This window comes from Eleutherodactylus coqui, chromosome 2 (assembly GCF_035609145.1).
Source record: "Eleutherodactylus coqui strain aEleCoq1 chromosome 2, aEleCoq1.hap1, whole genome shotgun sequence".
NCBI lineage: Eukaryota > Metazoa > Chordata > Amphibia > Anura > Eleutherodactylidae > Eleutherodactylus > Eleutherodactylus coqui.
This window is the reverse complement of record NC_089838.1, coordinates 230,956,830-230,972,058: the sequence shown is the minus strand read 5'-3', so window position 1 is coordinate 230,972,058 and position 15,229 is coordinate 230,956,830. Positions and strand designations below refer to the sequence as shown.

At 43.9% G+C, this 15,229-nt stretch overlaps 1 protein-coding gene across 1 annotated transcript in view; it reads left to right on the top strand.

Annotated features, from left to right (window-relative positions):
• CYP19A1 (cytochrome P450 family 19 subfamily A member 1) overlaps positions 1-15,229 on the top strand; it is a 47,049-nt gene that overhangs the window by 18,786 nt on the left and 13,034 nt on the right. The window contains exons 4-5 of the mRNA XM_066589970.1: positions 3,470-3,624; positions 12,542-12,718. Coding sequence (XP_066446067.1) covers positions 3,470-3,624; positions 12,542-12,718 — 332 coding nt within the window. The remainder of the gene's footprint in view (positions 1-3,469; positions 3,625-12,541; positions 12,719-15,229) is intronic.

The window sequence follows — 15,229 nt, the reverse complement described above, 5'->3', positions numbered from 1 at the left end:
TTGACTCAGGAGGTGGGTCAGCTGACTTGGTAGGCCCAGGTGTTTTCGATTAAGCTCGCAAAATCGTGCAGTCCACTGTACGATTTCTGGCAGATGGCAGCCTTCCGTGCACAATTACGCAGAAAAATAGAGCATGTCACGTGTCCTGAAATGTGCGCAGAAATACACCATATGTGAAGGAACCAATTGAAGTGAATGGGTTTTATATGCTGTGAGTTGCTCGCACAGATTTTGCGGCCCCAAATGCGCTGGTGTGCGGCCGCCCTTACTGAGATCAGTAATGTTCTGTCCTACTGGCCTACACGCTACCAGACTTTGCTTCAGTCCAGAGGAGATGAATGGACTAATGTGCATTTTAATAGACTCCAGCTGTTGCTTGAGAATATAGGAGTTGTCATGCTACAAATATCTTTATAAAGCTCGAACCTAGAAAGCATTAGAACACCAAGCAAGAAGACGTATATATATATTTTTCAAAAACTTTCTTAATTCAAACTTATAATTATACAGATGCAAAATGAAGCCAGCCGTAATAACAACCTGACAGCAATAAGTACCGGAAATCTCTAAAATCAGTGTGGCACACACAGGAGAAATGCAGCCATTCCTGACTAATCCCTTCCTGGTTTAATATTTCTTTATGTAATTGCTGATGGTTTATTCTCTTTGAGTGGATCAGAAAGAATTGAAAAAAAGGCAAAGGATCACAAGTGGGCAGTGTGATGGCCTTCATATATCTGGCATCAAATGGCGCCAATTATATTTGTAACAATGGAAAGAACACAAAAGAGAAATAGAACTTATAGCAAGGGGTCCTTTACTATAAAATGTCATAAGAGAAGCTATAGACCTTGTGGCCAAGAACTGCTTGTGGGATGAGAATGGCCACTTGTCACTTTGGGCCATTTACACACCTGTTAGGCAATCAGAAAGATTTTTTTCCCGCTCACCTAAGACCCATTTAGATTGATTATTGCTCAAAAATTGCTCAAAGCCGTCTTTTGAGCGATAATCGTTGTGTGTAACTGTACTGACATCGTGCAGTTTTCGTTAAGCCGTTGCTCATCATTGTCTTTCAGCATGCTATCAGCTATCAGCCTTATCAGGGATTGACAGCAGGATACAGCTGATACTATTGTTTCAGCTGTATCCCGCTACCTGATGACAGGCTGGGTATGAAGAACAGAGCGGTCCAGCTGTGTTCTCCATACCCCGCACGGAGCACTCGGCTATATAACAGCCGGGTGTTCGGAGCGGAGAACAGCTGGATGCAGAAGACAAGCGGGGGCACCCCGCTTATTTTCTGCATCCTCTGCTCAGAGCGCTTGGCTGTATAACAGCCAGGCGCTCGGAGCAGGAAACAGCTGGATGCAGAAGACAAGCGGGGACACCTCACTTGTCTTCTGCATCCTCCGCTCAGAGCACTCGGCTGTATAACAGCCAGGTGCTCGGAGCGGGAAACAGCTGAATGCAGAAGACAAGCGGGGACACCTAGCTTGCCTTCTGCATCCTCCGCTGGAAGCGCTCGGCTTGTTCTCTGCATCCTCCAGAGCGCAATCTTGCGATGTAAATGACACAACAATTATCGCTCAAACGTTGCTCAAAAGACTTCTTTTGAGCGATAATTGTTGTGTCTAAATGGGCTTTTAAGCTGCATTCACTCCGGCACCAGCCTGCGCCTCGTGTCTCCTTTCAAGTTTTGCTTTTTTATTCTGTTTTGTGAAAAACAGAAAGAAATATTTCTGTGAAGGATCCTGTTGATTTCAATGGGATTTTTTGGCTTTCCGTTGTTTCCATCTCTTCAGCTTTCCCTTTTTTTACTGGAAAAATAGCGGTATAGCAAAAACAGAAACTGGGAGAAGATATGCGGGGTGGGTGTGAATACAGCTTAACAGAGGAAACTTCATGCTCATCTATCCATTTCCCATTAATGTTTAACACAAGTACATATTCCTATAACCAAGCATTACTGAAAATATATGTCTATTTCTAGTCTTATAGAGCCACATTTGGCGCTTAGTGTGCTGCTTTATGGTACTGTACTTTTCTATATCACTTATTATTACTCATTAGTATTCCTGTATGAATCTGTATGCCCCTGTGAAATCAGAGTCAAATGGAAGTACACCATAGATTTTACTGAGTTCTTGTATTATAGAACAGTACTCTGGTCTTGTGTATCAGCTCTCATGCAGACAAACACGGTTATTATATATATTATGAAAGTCATCTTATCGTTTATATCATATATATATATATATATATATATATATATATATATATATATATATATAATATTCCTGCAAAGTACAAAATGCCTTTTACAATATTCTAGACTCAGATACAGCAGTTCATCTCTACTATGACTCTAAACAGTCATATATTGGCTCTATTCAGTGATAGCGATTACAGTGCAGTTACCCCAGTGATCACAGGTGACATATTTTCTGCTTGGAGTTGTCTACTTTCTTTTTTATATCTGGGTCCAAACCACCATGAAGATTCCTTCTACCAGCAACTTGTCTCTGCACACTCTTCCCATCCTGCTACTGCCCCAATGAACCTGTCAGTAACCAATCATAGTACTAATGGCCTCCAATGGCCCCACACAGTAATAATGTGCCCTCTGGGGTCCCATTTACTAACAGCATCCCCTCTGTGTCCCCATTTACTAATAGCCTCCCTTTCAGGTTCCACTTACTGGCAGTGCTTCCCTCTTCCCACACAATATTAGTGCTCCTCCTGGCCTACTGCCAGGTCCTGCATCTAGTAAGTCCTTCCAACAGCAGCAGCCTCTTCATGACACATGGGACTTGCCAGATGCCACGCTGTGCCCAGAGCCTACCTGCCTCCTTCCCCTGGCTCCATGCATGCTGTACTCAGAGCTGGGGCCAGGTATGTTCTGTACACAGCGCTGTATCCTGCAGGTCCTTTGTTGTCATGAAGAGGCTGCTAAAGGACAAAGTTATTGCCTGAAACGTGGCCAGAGTTTCTGGGAAGGAGGACCTGGCGACAAGTCAGGGAGACAGGGCCATTCAGCAGTCGGCCCCCTGTCCCCTCTTTACTCCTGAGTGGCCGAACCAGCTGGTATGCTGGCTCCTGGACTTATTGTTCTCAGCTGAATTACAATACAGACAGGAATATAAAAATGACACTTTTGTTATAGTTGACAATATAGAAAAAGAGGAACCAGCTCACCAGCCCACTCCAGATTCGCAGGAGAGCACAGACTTGTTTAACCACTCAGATAAATAAGCAACTTTGAAACAAAGTCAAGTTTGTCCAGAGACCTAGAAACATATTAAAAAGTAAATCTTTATTATTTTTCTGAGTATGTGGATGAGCTAGAATTCTTTTTAAAGTTACTTTTGATACAATAACTGTACCCAAGGTCCTTACCACATGTTGTAAACTTCTACTACTGTACATATGTTATATAGCACTGAATATGGCTGTTTGTTCCTTTTAGATCTTCAGCAACATGCCATGTAATGAAGCACGGTCATTATGTGTCAAGGTTTGGCAGCAAATTGGGATTACAGTGCATTGGCATGAATGAAAATGGAATTATTTTCAACAGTAACCCAACTCTGTGGAAAGTCATCCGGCCTTTCTTTAACAAAGGTATATATTTGAAAGTAATTAAATTATAATAAGACTTGCAAGTGGAAATACAATGTCTCTGGTACATGCTGGCAGTTGTGGTTCCAGGGTTAACCCTTTCCAATCCAATTTGTATCTTGGTTTTCCTAGGGGCTTACTCTTTTTCCACCAATATAAAACAGCGCTATCTGCTGGCTAAAGCCAGTACTGCATGAGGTGATACATTGGATAGCCTCCAACAGCAGAGAGGTTGGCAATATACAGTAAGAGAACCCCTGACGGATGTCTTCCAACATCGGACCTGTACAGCCTTAAATCATAATGTCTTTAGACGTCAGACAGTGGATTGGAAAGGGTTAATTGGCACACTGGGTGCCGCGCCTAAAGACTTTGACTGGCACTTAAAACAACTCAATATCAACAAACTTAACATCTGTTAGTTGCAAAGGCCACACTGCTGGGTTCTGCATTAGAGATGAGTGAGCATGCTCGGTAAGGGCAGTTACTCGAGAGAGCAACGCTATTTTCGAGTAACTGCATGCTTGTTGGAGACAATTCAGGGGGGGCCGGGGGAGCGTCTCTCTCCCTCCCGCTCCCCTCCTTAACCCCCCCCCCCCCCCGCTCACCCCCGCGGCCCCCCTGAATTTTCTCCGACAAGCCAGCAATTACTCGAACATAGCAGTGTTCTCTCGAGTAACTGCTCTTACTGAGCATGCTCGCTCATCTCTATTCTGCATGCATCTTATGGCGATACATAACATCATCCTAGGTTCCATGTGTTATGTAGACTAACTACCAAGCTATGATCTTGAACTTTTATTGTACTGCATAATAATAGCAACAACATTAACAATAAGAATTAATTTGCAATCTATTGTATTCAGATCTGTTGTGGAAAAGAACAAAACAAAAAGACCATATTTTGGAAAGTGTGAATTCAACACTAAATTAAAAAGACATTTTACTAGTTCCAAAATGAACCTTCCAAGATAGGACCGTGCAAAAAATATAAGATTCAAAACAACCTTCAAAACTTTCCAGTAGCAGAAAATATGTGCTGTAAAGAATAATTACATAGTGTTTCAAATGGCATTGTCTTAGAAGTAAAAGGTATCACACTGCCACCTGCTGGCAGTGGTCGATACTGCAGCACACTTAAATGCTGTTTGTGTTGTTGTCTGGTACACTTCAGGTTTTGAAAAACTGAAAAATAATTTACATTAGCATATAGTATTTCCACCAAAGCAGAGAGTAATCAAAAAATATATATGCTCTTCACTATTTTCAAGTGTCATGAAACCAAATTTAGATTGCGTTTTATCTGATTGCCTATCTATTGTACCAACCAATCATATTGGCATAAACTGTACAGCTGACCATGCGATACTATTATTCTACCTTAATTTATACAAGGGGTTTTCCCAGTAGAACAGCTCCTAATATGACATTTAGATGTCATAGAAGGAGGCCCCTTGCTTGGGACACCTGTATTAGTCAGTGTGGACACCCATTGTAAAGAACAAGTCTTATGCCCATTACACATCTCGGCTTCAGAAGAAAAGTATGACTGTCTGCAAGTTCCCTCTGTGATAAAAGCTAATACCAGGGGGTTTCAACTGCCTGACCCATAGTGATTGGCTTAACACCAGCAGATCCTATGTAGCCATCTCCTATAATCCTATATTCACAATGACCTACTACACCTTTGTGTCAGATCACATCCCATAATAGGAAAGCAGGCAATTAAACTAATCATGTACACCTTAATTTTTTATGTAAAAACTGTTTTTACAGGACTATAATTTTGCTGGTCTGTCTTAAAGATGGGCCATCAGTGTACGATTGACGAAGATCCAACTCCTGACACTCTTGTGCATCAGTTGAATGATGCAGCCATGTCTCCTTCATTGCTTACCAGACAATGGGTACCATACATTAGGTTGTAAGCATACAGCATGCTGCAGTTCACAGTAGCTCAGACCTATTCAAGTAAATGAGACTAAGCTGCAGTGGCAGGCACAGCCAAATGTACTCCATCGGGAGTGTAACTACTGTTTAATGGGTGTAGAAAGTGGGGTCACAACTGAGCTCCGGATCCTAAGGTGGCCCACTTCTCCATATAAGGAGACCAGTACTATGATTACAGCATTATAGCTGTGGCCTCAATAACAGATTTTGCATTGGGGCTCAACAGTTTCATGTTACTCTTTTATAGAGAAACTAGATTGACCCGATGTTCACTACGCGAACATAAAATGTTTCAGTAGTGGCTTTTGTGAACTTCTAAATCTGATTGGTTAGGTGATTATTTAGAGTCACTTTGTATTTGGGCAGATATCTAATATAAAAAAAGCCTACAGGTATCTCTCTGTTTGTCTGTCTTTCTCTCTGTCTTTTTCTCCCTGTTTATCTGTCTCTCTCATTGTCTGTCTCTTTGTCTGTTTGTCTCTGTCTGCCTCTCTCTCTCATTCTGTATGACTATTGCTCTCATTCTGTCTGTCTATCTCTCTCTATTTGTCTCTCTATCACTCTATCTGTCCTTCTACTCTCTCTCTCTCTCTCTGTGTCTCTATCGCCCTCTCTGTCTGTTTCTGTCTCTCTATTGCTATCTGTCTCTCTATCATTCGCTCTTTCTGTCTGTCTCTCTATTGCTCTCTCTCTATTTCTCTATCACTCTTCCTCTGTCTGTTTCTCTATCGCTCTCTCTCTGTCTGTTTATTGCCTTCTTTCTGTCTGTTTCTCTATTGCTTTCTCTGTCTGTCTCTTTATTGCTCTCTCTCTCTGTCTGTCTCACTATCTCTTTCTATCACTCTCTTTCTTTGTCTCTCTATCACTATCTCTTTCTGTCTCTTTCTCTCTCTCACTTTCTCTCTATTGCTCTCTCTCACTGTCTCTATCGGTCTCTCACATTGTCTCTCTATCACTGTCTCTCTATGTCTCTCTGTCTCTCTATCGCTCTTGGTTGGGCAGTGTATGGTGCAGCTTAGCAGTGTATGGTGTGTTGCTTGGCAATGCTTCACTCATTCCAGCGCATTCCTGAAGCACAGCAGCGCCACCCATAGACTTAACATTGTAACTTTCAACCCGCCTGACAGGTTCCTGAGTGTATTAAACTCACATTTGATGATTTTACAGCACCAGTGAGCATGTGTGTCATCTAATGACACCAACATCATACACCAAAGTTACAGCAAATGGGTCAACATGTGGTGCAAAAAAAAAGCAAGTAGGCGTATTTATATTAGATGTAATGGCACTTACAATACATTATTAACAGTCATAACAGTTAATAATGTACTCATGGAGGATGCCTAAAGCCCCATTTAGACACAACGATTATTGCTCAAACTTTGCTCAAAAGACATCTTTTGAGCAATAATCGTTCTGTCTAAATGTGCCCATCTTTCTGCTTTCTGCCGAACAATGGTTTTCAGTTCTTCTCGAAAACCATCCTTCAGCAGAACAGCTGATAAGCAGGACCGCTATTTTCTGCCGATCTGATAACAGCTGATAACATTCTTACAGCTGTTTTCAGTTCTTACCCTCACCAGCAGAACAGCTGATAAGCAGGACTGCACGCTGTGGCTGCTGTCCATGGTGCTGAATTCTGCATAGGGAGCCCCTGGCTGAACAATACAGCTAACTATGGGTCTCAAACCTCCTGCTGCATTCTGTAACAGCTCCCAGAAGCTCATTTGCATGCAAATCAAGCTGATAAGTACTAATAACAATTAGTGCCTATTAGTACTTTTATGCAAAACGATCGCTGATCTTCCAATTTTTTGTAACATATCTGTGTGTGTAAATGGGCCTTAAGCAATTTGTTCTCATTAGTCATTTATAACAAAGGCCTTGTTTATGTACTTTCTGGTTCTGACCCTTAGGCTGCATTCCCACGAACGTATATCGGCTCGGTTTTCACGCCGAGCCGATATATGTCGTCCTCATGTGCAGGGGGGGGGGGGGAGGATGGAAGAGCAAGGAGCAGGAACTGAGCTCCTGCCCCCTCTCTGCCTCCTCTCCACCCCTCTGCACTATTTGCAATGAAAGGAGGCAGGACGGGGGCGGGGCTAAGTTCTGAGAATAAGCCCCGCCCCCGTTCCGCCTCTCCCCATTGCAAATAGTGCAGAGGGGCGGAGAGGAGGCAGAGAGGGGGCAGGAGCTCAGTTCCTGCTCCTGGCTCTTCCATCCTCCGCCCCCTGCACACGAGGACAACGTATATCGGCTCGGCGTGAAAACCGAGCCGATATACGTTCGTCTAAATGCAGCCTTAGCCTGACTCTGGCTATCCCGATTTCTGTGTTCCCCGACATCAGATTTGTATTCTGGACTTTACTATAACTTGCTGCCTGAGCTAACCTTCAGCCTTGATCTCGTTATTGTACCTGTGCTGCCAGCCCTGACCACACCCTGTATTCCTACCAGACACCTGTTCAGACTTTTAGGTACCGTGCCTCGTCCCAGTACAGCATCAGCAGCCACACTACCTGGGCTGTCTGTCTTTGTACCAATTTAGGGACCACACAGTAAAGTCAGTATCCCATTTGAAGGGGTTAACCTGTTGCAGTAGGGGCAGGTAACACAGGAATTAGGGTATGATGCGGACACCAGGCTTACAAATATATATATATTACTTCATTTTAACAAATTTGGAGATTAAGTTGGCCACAGAAACTTCTGTTAATAGATAAACAATATGCGGTTACTCAGAAACATTAGACGGCTATTTTAACTGGTAGGCCTATATTTTAGTCACTACCCGTGTACACACGTCGGGCCTTTTCCTGAGGGCCCTCCTCACTTACATATCTCCAACGTGTTCAGTACCATAATGTAGGTACTTCAGAAGTCTGTTGAAGTACTTCGATTCACAGAACTGTGGGACAATGTGAATCCTTTGTAGCAGTCTCTCTAGCTGTATTCCCTGCAGATTTGCTCTCTCTGCTATGTCGGTTCTGGCGCATTATGGAGCTGTGCTTCTCAAGCACCATCTGCCTCTTTTCTTATGTTACTATCCCTCTGTAGCAGGCACAGATTCTCCAGGACACTTCCTCAATGGCTCCCAAAGCCAACTCTTCACTCCTTTGGCAGCTCTCTCTCCTGGGAATGCAGTGTCTCTTAAGGCTCAGTACCACTGGAATTGTTCTCCAGCTTGCACCTCTCTATGCTCTTCAGTCCTCCAGGTATCCTGGAGCTCTGTAACCAATGGGAATTCACATACAACACTCCACAGGGAAATACACAAACTGCAGTAATGTATGGCAGCCAGTAGAGGTCGCACTTATGTCATCCAATTACATAACTATAGGAACCATAACAGAGCTCAGTACAGCATAAACTGGAATCTGGGCTCCCTCCTTACAAAGCATTAAAACCAGAGTTCCCAGGAACTGCCACATCAGTTAGCCTATTGCTAAACCAGTGTGTGGCAGGGCAGATCCACAACCGTCAGCCTGACAATTATCGTCTTAGCCTCTGTATGCTGGAAGCTTCTCCTCTCCACCTGCCTGGAAGCACCTTATGGTGCATCATGCAGTGGCTGTAAAATCAGACTTGCACTCTTCTACAGTATTTCACGGCCCACTCTCTCAGTAGTATGTCTCCAGGGTTGAAGCTTAGACTATTCTCCTACTACACAGTGCAGAGGCTCTTTTGGCCTCACACCTAGACTGTGCAATACCTTGTTATATTCTGCTGCAGTGTCTGACTACTTTATTAGGGGGCCTTCCCACTGGCGATAAAATTGCGCGATTTTTGTGTGATGCAAGAGTGAGTGAAAACTCAGAATTATGAAATCAACGATTTTCAATGGTTTCCTACACATTTGCAATTTTCACTCCTGCGATGTTGCAAGAAAAAAAAATTGCAGCATGTCCTATCTTTGCCTGTCACACCCTGGATATCTCATTTGTATATTGCAGTACTTCCCTGCAGTGCAGCCTTCTCCTGTATGTTGCTTATCAGGCACCATCTTGATGTTGCTTTCACATCAATCCCATGATGCATCAGCACATCATTACATGATCAGCTACAGTCTGCACCATCTCTGCAACATTGCCATTACCATCTGTATTCTGTGTTCACCTATGGAAGCTACAAGCCATACGTATACAGTCAGGTAATTGAGCTGTGATCTTCTCTGTTAAAACTGTGTGACAGGAGCTGTGTGATCACCCTAAGTAACTGTGATAGGCAGAGGCATAACTTGAAACTTCTGGGCCCCAATGCAAAATCTGTTACAGGGCCTCCAAATATAATGCTCTTCTCATAGTACCGAGTTTCCTATATAGAGAAGAGAGGCCTTATGGGCCCCCTAAGGCTCCTGGGCCCGGGTGCAACTGCATAACTTGCATCCCCTATAGTTACGCCCCTGACGATAGGAGTGTCTGCATCCCCCTCTAAGTAGTTTCTATGGTAGGTTCTGTGTAATAGCATCACACAAACTGAGAAAGCAACTAGAAACTAAACATATAACCCCAAGTACATCCGTGTTGGTCAAAATTGAGATCACATGACCATGTGAGGAGGAGGCGGACATGAGTTTCAGATAGAAAGGAATAAGTAACCAAGATAATACTAACTCACTTTTATATACTGTGGAGATAGATACAGAAGGAATGGGGAAAAAATCACTAGAATGGCCCTTTAAATCACTTTGTACAGTTGAGAGCTTGCTGAAAAATGGTTTTGAAACCCTTTCTGCCATCTCCTCGGGGGTCCTCGATGAGGATCAGTGCAGGAGTGTATCTGCACCCGATGTGTCTGACGATCAGGTGCAGATGCACCCCACACTGCAGTGTCGGACCTGTCCCGATATCGGAGCTGTGGAGGGAAATGATGATGTCGGGGCAGGCCCGACATTGGATTGGAAAGGGTTAAGAACTCTGTTAGCTCATTCAGATATTCAGTAGATTTTTTAGGCCTCATGTCCACGGACAAATTTGGATTTTAAATCCGCAGCGTTTTTCCTGCACGCGGATCCGCGCCCCCTCATAGGGATGCATTAGACACCCACAGGTAGTTAAATAACTGTGGATGTCATTTTTCCCTGCAGACGCGGGTCCCGCATGCAGGAAAAAATCCAGACATGCTCCATTCAGGCGCGGGCCTCCCGTGGGGACGGCTGCCAAGGCTTCTATTGAAGCCTATGGAAGCCGTCTGGATCCACAGGAGACCTGCGTCTGAATTAAACTCACCTGCTCCGGGCGATGCAGGTCTTCCTTCCTTCGCGGCCGGAAACTTCTTTCTTCGGCCCGGCGGATGTGCCCAGCGCATGTGCACGGCACGCAGCCGATGTGCCGAGCACATCCGCCGGGCCGTAGAAAGAAGATCCGGCCGCGACGGAAAGAAGACACGCTTGGACGGCTGCAGAAGAGTTTATTCTTATTTTTTAGCATCATGTCCGCGGGGCAGGAGGGACCCGCTGCAGATTCTCCATGGAGAATCCGTAGCGGGCCTTATTTTCCCTGTGGACATGAGGCCTCAGTCTTCTAGAGTTTGCCATAGACAGTAAGGGACTTAGCACAAATCACCAAAGAAAGAAGAACCATCATGTAATCAGTCGAGCAGTCGTATAAAGCATCAGACGTGCACAAGCTGTACTGCACTTCTGTAAATTTACTTTTCTTTTTTAAGACTTCAGATAGCCAATTAGAATATTCACTGTTAATTAATATACACTGATTGCTCTTTTTATGTGGAAAGCTCGATAAATTTACTGGACAATGCAGCCGTTATGCATGATTGGCTTGGTGCAAACAGTATTTGTTCATACAGTATTTTACCAAAAGTAAGAGGTGCCACTCAACCTATCTGCGCCTTTTAGCCAATTGGATCATTGCTCCCAGGCACCCGTCCTTCTTCACTTAGTATCCAGAGTAGAGACTGGATTGGTCAAAAGCTACTTTAACAAGCTATCACATGTAAGGGTGCTTTCATACGGGATTGGGTATGTCAGTGCAGACATTTCTGCGCCATAATGTTATATGTGTCCAAAAGGTCAAAAAAATCGTAGGGAGCGCCACAGGTAGATGTAATCCAGGAATGAAAAGGGTATGATTAGTGACTCAGATGAATCCTTTCCTCAGTACTCCAATCCTCTGGGTCAAAGGAGAGCTGCAGATACAAACCGGGGGTCTAAAGATCAGAACGCCCCCAGATACAGCAAATAATAAAATGTCAGAAAAAATGTCCGCGCTCAGCATGGAGTAAAACTAAGGAAAACTGGTACGTGAGCATCACAAACAAAGTGATTTGTTGTGACACTTACTTGGAAAGGGGGGGGGGGGGGGGGCTATGATGCACAAATGCCCCCTCTGAATGTCTTTACTCGAAAACCGTAAGATTAAATTCTGCAAGCTTGCAGCTGCAGAATTAAGGTCGTCTTATGGAATTGTTGTTCCTGATTTCTCACATACAGCAGATATAATTCTGCAATTAAAGTTTGCAGAAAAAACGCAAGAAATTCCACAAGACATTCCGCAGGACACATTCCGTAGCTAAAGATACAACAAAATCCATACTAATTGATAAAATCTGTATCTGCGTTGGGTCCTATTCCGTCCTGTGTGCAAGCACCCTAATGCTTAAAGCAGAACCCATTCAATCTGTATTTGTGGAGCCTCTGTTGAAGTAGAAAGAACTAAAAAAAGGCTTCAAAACTATTGGATTTACATGTAAAGGTGACCATTTTGGCAGGAAGACCCTACTACTATGTAAGTATAAGCTCTCAAAAATGTGAATGGATCTCAAAATATGGTAAAATATCCCAAACTGCTTGATTTGAACGGAATCTTCTGTGACCAAGGACTAATCATATATGGTGGCTTCTCAGGAGGAATCCTATATGTGTACAGTGTAGTAAGTCAATGTAGTGATTTTGATTCTTTTGTCACAACCATATAGGATGATATTGATGTTATGCTCATTGATATTTTAGCTTTGTCTGGACCCGGACTACTGCAGACCACGGAGCACTGCATTAACTCAACCAAACACTTTCTGGCAAAGCTGAGTGATGTCACTGATGATCTGGGCAAAGTAAATGTTCTCAAGCTAATGAGACTGATCATGTTAGACACTTCCAACAAACTCTTTCTCAGCGTCCCATTAGATGGTAGGTAAATCAGCAAACATGTAGACTGTAAGTCAATTGGGTTATTTATGGGAAGAGATGAATAAGAAAAGTAGAGACCTTGGTAAGGGTCACAGTCTCCTTCCATCTCAGTTTATGCTGAAACTCTGGTAAAATGAAATTCATTGTCAATTTAGCAGTAAATACATTATATCTGAGCTGTCAAACTGTATATTCTCATCACGCAGGAGCTTTTAGCATTTGTTTCATGCTGCTCAGGTGGAGGAAACTGAACCCTTTAGAGGGACTCTGTCACCTTGGACAACCCCCACAATGTAAAGTAATGAGTACTAGAGAGGACACCGAGTTAAAATCTCCTTTCTATTCCCTTGCCTTTGCGTCCGCAAACCAGTCATCCACTGCATAGATCCGACTACTGAGCACATGTATATAATAAAGAGGAGCGGTCCTGTCATGCTTCACATTACACATTTCAACTCCCTTAATCTTTTACTTTAAGTTAGGGCAAAAACACATGGGGCATGCGCTAATACGCTCACCGCTACGGAGCATATAAGCACATGAACCAGGTTTTTTTTGGACTATTCAAAATCCGTGCTATAGTGTGTGAGTTTGAGAAAAAAAAAAGCTGGAAGATAGATCCTGCCTAGGGATGAGCGAGTATACTCGCTAAGGCACTACTCGCTCGAGTAATGTGCCTTAGCCGAGTATCTCCCCGCTCGTCCCGAAAGATTCGGGTGCCGCCGTGGGGCGGGGAGCTGCGGGGGAGAGCAGGGAGGAACGGAGGGGAGATCTCTCTCTCCCGCCTGCTCTGCCCCGCTCCCCGCCGCAACTCACCTGTCAGCTGCGGCGGCCCCCGAATCTTTATGGACGAGCGGGGAGATACTCGGCTAAGGCACATTACTCGAGCGAGTAGTGCCTTAGCGAGTATACTCGCTCATCTCTAATCCTGCCCTATCTTTCTCGCACCTGGTAGGGCAAGTCCTATCTTTAATTTAATGTTAATAGAATAGATTACCACTAGTGAAAACTGAACCATTAAAATCAATGGTTTAGTTTTGTCCCATTATGTGGCCGTAATTATTACGGCCACACAACGGGAGAAAAACCCGATGATGTGCTCAAAGGCTTAAACTCGTGAACATGTTTTTCTCCCCTTATGCGGCCATGATAATCACGGCTGCATAACGTGACAAAACGAAACCAGTAAATTCAGTGGTTTCGTTTTCACTAGTGGGATTCTGGCCTGTTACTTGTACAGGCAAGAACAGATAGGACTTGCCCTATCTTTCCCACACGTAGTATTAACTATGTGCTGGAAAGATAGGGAGCACCTATCTTCCCGCTATCTTTTTCAAACTCCTGCACTGTCGTGCAGTTTGACTGGCCATCAAAAAACCTTGTTCATGCACAACTACGCTCCATGCCGGCAAGCTTACTTGCACATACGGGCATCTGAAACCAGCCTTAAATGGCCCTAATTCTGTAATTGTCAACAAATATACTCAGCGAGTTGACTCATTGAAGGAACTTCCTCTTTATGTTTAGATTCTATCCAAATAACCTCACTCTGTACTAGTGTTCTTTGTACATTGTAGAAAAGGCTCACGTCTGATTTTCAGTAGAAATTGATGAGATCACATAGGCTGCAATCAATGTCTTATGAATCTCATCTTATCTCTTATACTGACCCCTTTATCCGTAACTCTTTATGAGAAAATAGTTTGACATGTTGTAGCAGTGGCTTCTAACTTCATTTACATTAAGGCTGAATGCACACGAACGGGTCGTATTCCGCCTGTGGGATCTCTCTGCAGAATCCAACCCTGTGCCCCGACTGTGGCCCCTGCGTACCTGTCCAGCGTCTTCCTGTGCAGGCGGCCTCTATGCTGCAGATGGGCTGGCTGTCGCACATGCGAAGTAGGTTCCGTCGCTGATATGATGACGCGGATCCTGCGAACCTTGTGCAGCACTCACTGCAGATGTGCAATTGATTTTCGCTCATGGGCAGGGTGGACGCCCGCCTCTGATTTCGCACTGCAAATACGGCCGTGTGCATTGGGCCTAGCAATGAGACCTCACAGCATAAGTTGAAATGGAGTCCACGCCACAAGGACATGATTCTTCTAGTCTCTTCGATCCTTGTGTTTTCCTCCTCTCCTTGGCCTCCCCGTCATCTACTTATTTTCCTACTCTAGCTGGTATACCTTCTACTCTGGCAATTTTTTCTAAGCCTGCAGGTCCACATAAAGTCACAGAAAAGACAATAGATATCAGGATAATTCCTAGATGGCAAACTCATTTCCGCTCCATGTGACAAGTTCATCTCCCTCTATACTCCAATGTACTGTAATGTGGATATAACATGACATCAGCTTTATAAATTACACAATGTCTTATTTGACACAGATGTGTCTAATACAAAAAGGTGTAGGCTTCATTTAGAGTCACGGTCCCAGTAATGTGTGTGCTTAGTCAACCAGTATAGCAGCCCTGACGCTATGTCTTATATATAAACCCTATTCCTTATAA